We start from the raw sequence: 7,501 nt of genomic DNA on the forward strand, positions 1-7,501 counted from the left end.
CCGACCCATTGAATTACAGGCACAACAGAAACAGGAAGTAAGCGTGAGAGAAAGTTGTGGTGGAAGAGTACAGCAGGGTCCGCCACCCACCCCCTGCCGGGAGCCTCGTGGAGCTTTAGCTGTTTTCGCTCAATAAACACTCACAACGCCTAGTCTGGGAATTGAAACTGCGATCCTATGACCGCGAGTCCGCTGCCCTAACCAATGGGCCATTGCGCCTCCACGCACACACACACACACACACACACACATACATATGATAAAGAAATTTCTTTCTCCCTTATTTGTTATTCTCATTTATGAATATATTCTAAATGTATTTCAGTATGTCTGACCAGCTGAGTCAAGACAGTGATGCTGCCTACAACAAATGTTCATGCCACTTACCAAGGACCCATTCTCTGCAAAACCCTGCTGCTGACCGAAAATCTTCCGACTATTTCTATCACAGTCTTCTCTCAACAAACAAACCTGTAAATCCACTGGTACCTGGACCCATCTCTCGTACTCAATTAGGTAATACAATAGAAGAAGATTTATGTTATGTTATGTTATAGAGCATTTGGTTACATACATAGATATACTTATGTTGTGATCATTGATTGATTATTGTGTTTTAGATTGCTAAAGAAAATACCATGTGGGATTTAGTTAATTACTTTTAGACTCATCTGCCATTACCATGTGGTATGTGGCCAACCAGATCCTCACAGAACACGACATGGTATTCATGATGCAAGTAGAAAAAATCAAGTAACTTGACAAGACGGTTTTTACCTGGATGAGGAAATATCTGACAGAGACAGGGGACTGACTGGGACATTGCTGGGAGGGTTGCCCAGGACACCCTGAGTAAATACCAACAAATGGTTGATGCAGTGATGTGCTGCAATGGTGTATGCCCCTCCCCATACCCTTCAGATTCACGGTTCAAATTCAGCCAGGGTCAAGTTTGTCTCTGATCCCTGGTGTTGTTAAACAAGTCACTGGAATATACATGACTCAGTCAACTGATTTCTCATCTACAAATTTGTAGACTTGTGCTATTGTTCACCCTCCTCTTTTCCTCTCCTCAGGGGCAGACCCAAGGGAGTACCTGAGGCACACATGCCCCTCACTTCAAGAAAAGAAGTGTGCCCTTCTAAATAATGTTATTACGCCCTTTTCTCCTGGAATTGTATTCCCTTCTGACCTTGTGCCCTCCTTTCAAAAAATGCCTGCTCCTACTGGTAAGGAGCCCTATTGATCCACTGCTTCAACCCGCAAATTAACAGTCGATCAGAGTTGAGCTGGTGGCTCCTATGAAAACATCAGGGCAGCTGCAACCACCACCATAATATACACTGCCACCACCACCACCACCACATAGCTATACATTGCTACAAGCAACGATCAGAGAGTTGTCTATACTGATAGTTGGTAGCCTGCTGCTGCATCACATCATCCGACAGTTGGTGAGTTGCATACAGCAACGATTGGATGTTTGTTTACATCAATGCTTGGAGAGTTGGTTACACCAATATTTGGAGAGTGACTGCTAGTGCCACTAACATAACACTGAGGAATTTGAATGGGTTAATGGAACCTGTAAAACAAGGCATTTCCCAGCCGGTTTTATTTCTGAGGATGGACCTTTGTGCCAGAAATATAAAGGTTTTGTGAAACTTTCCGCTTTCAGAAGCTTTCTTATTTTCTCTTCCTTCTCACACACACACACACACACACATATATATATAATTTATTTATTTATTTATTAATGTTTGTATATGATATTTCTGTTATTTTAGTTACTCGACAATGGTCCGCAGATTTGAATAGATTACATGATCTTCGGGAATCAGCTGCCACCCTGACTCATAAGATCAAGGAGATGTGTCAAACCAGCAATTTCCCCAGTAAGTATGTGTGTGTGTGCGTGTGTGTGAGATCATTGTCATCATCATCATCATTATCATCGTTTAACGTCTGCTTTCCATGTCTAGCATGGGTTGGACGATTTGACTGAGGACTGGTGAAGCCAGATGGCTACACCAGGCTCCAGTCTGATTTGGCAGAGTTTCTACAGCTTGATGCCCTTTGGATGGTTTGACCAGAGCTGGTAAACTGAGGGGCTGCACCAGACTCCAGTCTGATTCGGCATGGTTTCTACAGCTGGATGCCCTTCCTAGCGTCAACCACTCTGAGAGTGTAATGGGTGCTTTTACATGCTACTGGCATGAGTGCCAGTTGTGTGACATCAGTAGCCTCCACAACTACAATTTCACTTGGCCTGATGGGTCTTTTTCTCATTGCTAAGACTGTTATTAATATGACAGTGATTATGGAAATAGTGACTGTAACAATGTTATAAAGATATTTAATATATATCAGTCTTTTAAAAAATGTTTTTTTTATTATTTTCATAGTTTCTTCTTCCAATATCGTAATACCTGAAGAAGAGCCCGTTTTTGCTGGAACCAAAACAGACCAAAGTTTACCAGGTAAAAATTATTACTATTATTATTATTATTATTATTATTATTATTATTATTATTATTGAGTGAGAGAGCAGTGCATGCCATCAAAGTGACACTGGGGTAAAATATATGAAGCCCAATATACCCATCAGGATTACTTGTCTGATAAGGGTACACCAGGCACATGCATCACAACCATATACGCGTGACATAATGATCTCATATCAAAAGGTCCCTGAATAAGGGTTGTTTAAGGATGATGAATGAAACACCCATGTTTCCAGAGGTGAATTATCCAAACCCAAAAGAATTCCTCTCAACACATGGCTATGATGCTCCCCTACTACTTCTGCTCACGATCAGAGATGCACATATCGTCAGCCACCAAGGGACATGCTCAACTAGTTACGGTCAAGCAACTGACAAGCAAATCTGTGGTATTGAGCAGAATATTTGCTGTAGCCCATCTTTTATACCAAGACAAAGCAATGTCCATGATTGCACTGCCAATCAGTTAAGATCAGAAGACATGAGAGCCACTGCCTGGTACTGCATCAGGGCATTTATTATTATTACCTCTGCCTGGAACCATGTGGTTGAGGAACAAGCTTCTTACCACACAATTCTTCTTCCTCCTCCTCCCCCTTCCTCCTTCTTCGTCTTCATCCTTTAACATCTGTTATCCATGCTGGCATGGGTTTGACAGGAGCTGGCAAGGTAGACGACTGCACAGGGTTTCTCTACCTCAAATAGTTTCATTTCTTACCTGTAATTCTTTCTTCTCTTTCAAGGAGTTCAAAATATTCAGCAAAAAGCAGCGGAAATATTTGACAAGAAGGAAAAAGATGCGGCTACGTGCATTCAGGCAGTTTACCGCGGCTACACTGTACGCAAGAACCTCCATTGGCAGAGACTGACTGGCCAAACAGATTTCAGTGAGAAGGTAAGTTCTAATCACTACAGCCATTGCCTTTCGACTTCTGTGTTTGTTCAGTTTTAATCTTCCTGGATTATAAGCATCATCGGGTTGGACAGAACTTGTTGAGACAGATTTTCTATGGTCAGATGCTCGTCCTGTCATCAACCCTCATCTATTTCCAAGCAAGCCTTTTCGGTGACACCAGTATCTGTGCTTTTAATGTGGCACCAGTGTTGAGAATGTGGTAAGCAGTGATTAGAACGTGGTCTGATTCTGGAAATCTTGCAACTTGGCCGAACAGTCTGTGCCAATACTCGCAAATCATTCAAGACATACAGCTTGGCACTAATTCCTAATGTTTTTTTCAGTGGGATTCAAACAGTGAAAGTAAATTTTATTTATCTTTTACTTGCTTCAGTCATTAGATTTTGACCTTGAAGAATTTTAGTTGAATAAACTAACCCCAGTACTTATCTTTTTGTATAGCTTGGTACTTATTCTATTGGTCTCTTTTGCCGAACCACTAAGTTACGGGTACATAAACACATACACAAGCAGTGGTGGGGGACAAACACACACACACACACACACATATGATGAGCTTCTTTTAGTTTCTATTTACTAAATCCACTCTCAAGACTTTGAATTGCTCAAGGTTCTGTGCAGTGCGACTGAATCTGGAACCATGTGATTGGGAAGAAAACTTCTTACCGCAAGCCATGCGTAAAACTCATTATTGTGAAACATTAATTACTGCCAGGCAATTGAATACTTCCCTTATTTTGTGCCATTCCAAAACTGACCTTATTCTCAAACGTTACAACTGATATATATCTCTTTCAGGCTAACCTCTATCTTGAAAGAAACTCAGTTTCTTCAAGCGATGAGGCACAGAAAACTCCACCCAGATCTAAAGTAAAGGTAAATTTTTTAAAATTTTGTATTTATGTTGTTTGTTGTTTATTTGTTTTTATGAAGTTTTATACATGAAGCATTGTTACTGCTTATGAGAAGGCCATATCAGTATACCTTGAGTTTTTTTTAAAAAGCCCTAACAATAAAATTCTTTCAGTATTTAGCAAATCAAAGCACAGCACAATTATTTCTGCATAAGCTTTGTTTTCACATTGTAGTGACTCCTTTTTAATTTCAAATTCACCTGCAGTTTTCCTTACCTGGACTAGAATTGAACCAGAATTATGTATTAAGATTATTATGTTAACCCTTGCACTCGTCATCGTTTTAATGTCCACTTTTCCATGCTCCCATGGAATTCGTTGAGGCAGATTTTCTACGGCTGGATGCCTTTCCTCTCACTAACTCTCACCTGTTTTCCAAGCAAAGTATTTTCTCATAGCTAGACATGTTTTTCATGGAAGACTAGAAACAAACAACCCTTTCTGCCCATCCTGCTCTTAACCATTACTTGTTTCCAAGCAAGCTTTTAACTGGCTGTGTTTTCCATGAAAAACTGGAAACAAGCAGCATAGATTATATGATGGTAATGATGCTCATTCATGACTGTCAAAGGGCATAGGAACTCAGGTGAATCAATGACCATCCAATACAGTCAAAGGTAGATGGGGCTCACTAGACGTAGTGAAGACAATCCAGCTAAGAGAAGAAGACCTCTGAAATAAAAACCATTCTGTGAGAACTTGCAACCAACTGATACTATTTTGCAAAGAAAATACGACATGTGAAGATGTTATAGTCTTGTTCATAGACAGCAAATGTCTATGTATGTACTTATATATGTCTGTCTGTACTATTTCTTTTATTTTCAGGGAAAACTATGTTTTGAAAATATATCAGCTTCATCAGATGAGATGACAACCCCTCCTCAAACTACAGATTTTCCGAATCCAACATCAAGATTTAAAGTAAATATAATAATTTTATATCCAGACTTCTTCATTAAATGTCTTCTACATAAACAGGGAGCATGATCATTGTGCTTGTAAGGAGAACTTTATTTATATGTATATATATATATATATATCATCATCATCATCATCATAGAACGTCCGTGTTCCATGCATGGGTGGAACAGTACCACAAGAGTCGACCAGGCTGAAGCCTACACCAGTCTTCTGTGACTGTTTTGGCAATGTATATATATATTCTTTTATTTGTTTCAGTCGTTTGAGTGCAGCCATGCTGGGGCATCCATGAACAAAACTATAACATCTTCACATGTCGTATTTTCTTTGCAATTTATATATATATATATATATATATATAAATTGCTTGCGTTGTGCCAAAATTTGAAACCATTATTAATCAACTCCTTTTTTTTTTTTCTTTTTTTTCTATAAAGAATCTGCATTGTGATTATACTGAATTATTGCGGGGGAATGAAGTGGATGAACACATTTCGGATAATTCTCAAGAAATGGACACATCATGGCTGTGTAAACCTGCTTCCTCCAGATATCCATGGAAGAAGAATGATATACCTCCTGATAAATACAGTGTTGTCAACATATTCACATCAAAATATAGGACATGCAACAACACAGGTGAAATTATCATTTATTATTATTATTATTATTATAACTAATAATATTGTTAGGGTGGCAAGTTGGCAAGAATGTTAACATGTCAGACAAAATGCTTAGCAGCATTTTGTCTGTCTTCACGTTCTAGGTTCAACTTTGAGGTCGACTTTGCTTTTCATCCTTTGGGGGTGTCTATAAATTAAGTACCAGTTACACACTGGGGTCAGTGTAATCAACTAGTCCCCTCCCTCTGAAATTTTCAGGCCTTGTGTCTTTAGTAGAAAGGATTATCATCATCATCAACAACAGCAGCAACAACAACAAAGTGGCAAGCTTTGTTAGCATGCCAGGTGAAATGCTTTGCTGCTACGTTCTGAGTTCAAATTCTGCCAAGGTCAACTTTGCTTTTCTTCCTTTCAGGGTTGATAAATTACGTACCAGTTACACACTGGGGTCAGTGTAATTGACTAGTCCCCTGCCCCCAAATTTCAGGCCTTGTACCCATAGTAGAAAAGATTATTATTATTATTACTGTTATTAGTGTGGATAGCTGGCAGGAATGTTAACACACCAGGCAAAAATGTTTAGCGACATTTTGTCCATCTTCACTTTTTGGGTTCAAATTCCATCGAGACCAACTTAACCTGTCGTCCTTATGGGGTCTATAAATTAAGTACCAGTTGAAGACTGGGGTTGATGTAATCGACTTACCAACTCCCCCAAAGTTGCTGGCTCTGTGCCCAAATATGAAATCCTCATCATCATCATCATCATCATTATTACCTCTCATTTAGCTAATCATGGGGGTGTACAGATTCCCCATACAACATTTACGTTCTGAGCACTAGTGTAGCACTAGTGGGTGGTGGTAGGAGTGGTCTGCCTCAGGTGGCACTTTTGGGTCTGCAGTAGCCAATATGTGTTTTTTGGGGGGCGGAGGTCCGGGGGCAACAAACGGAAGGGCCGCACTGGGCAGCACACACTTTGGCTATGCTAATGGTTCTGAGTTGAAATTCCATCGACATCATCTTTGCCTGTCATCCTTCCAGAGTTGATGATATAAGCACCTAGGTCAGATGAATCGGAACCCTCGTCATCAAAGCTGACAGAGTGTCATTGTCCGTCGTCATTATCGTCGTCCTCATTATATATATATATATTATGACACATACTTTTAAAAATACATTACAGAAACAGAAGATTCAGCCCAACAGGAAACACCAAGTTTGGAGAATTCTCAGCCGAAGCCATTAATTTCTTCTTTGTTACATTTGAACACTAACGACTTAAATGTACCTCCACCACAACACCACCGTCCAACCAGCCAGCTGCTGGAAAATATTCACAGTGGACTGCCACGTTTAAAGGCCCCTACAGCATTCAGCGTGAACCCATCCGTGAGCTTGGACACGTTTGAGAGGAATAACAGTTGCAAGCGTGAGATGTATGATGTAATGGCAACCGCTTCGCTGATTAGTTTACCTTCTCAAAAGATTTCGTTAGTCGGTGGTGAAAGTAAAGAAATCCACTCTGATAAGTTACCTGAAGAAATTCACACGTCTTCCAGAATAAAATCGTAAGTCTAATTCTATTAATGCCCCCACCACCACCACCACCACCACCAC

General features: G+C 40.0%; 1 protein-coding gene across 1 annotated transcript in view; it reads left to right on the forward strand.

Annotated features, from left to right (window-relative positions):
• Positions 1-7,501, forward strand: part of LOC106873855 (centrosome-associated protein 350-like) — a 39,060-nt gene that overhangs the window by 25,108 nt on the left and 6,451 nt on the right. The window contains exons 13-20 of the mRNA XM_014921367.2: positions 326-516; positions 1,788-1,895; positions 2,406-2,480; positions 3,248-3,399; positions 4,219-4,296; positions 5,163-5,258; positions 5,696-5,897; positions 7,068-7,452. Of these exons, the coding sequence (XP_014776853.2) occupies positions 326-516; positions 1,788-1,895; positions 2,406-2,480; positions 3,248-3,399; positions 4,219-4,296; positions 5,163-5,258; positions 5,696-5,897; positions 7,068-7,452 (1,287 nt within the window). The remainder of the gene's footprint in view (positions 1-325; positions 517-1,787; positions 1,896-2,405; positions 2,481-3,247; positions 3,400-4,218; positions 4,297-5,162; positions 5,259-5,695; positions 5,898-7,067; positions 7,453-7,501) is intronic.

The sequence above is a fragment of the Octopus bimaculoides genome, chromosome 23, assembly GCF_001194135.2.
Source record: "Octopus bimaculoides isolate UCB-OBI-ISO-001 chromosome 23, ASM119413v2, whole genome shotgun sequence".
Lineage (NCBI taxonomy): Eukaryota > Metazoa > Mollusca > Cephalopoda > Octopoda > Octopodidae > Octopus > Octopus bimaculoides.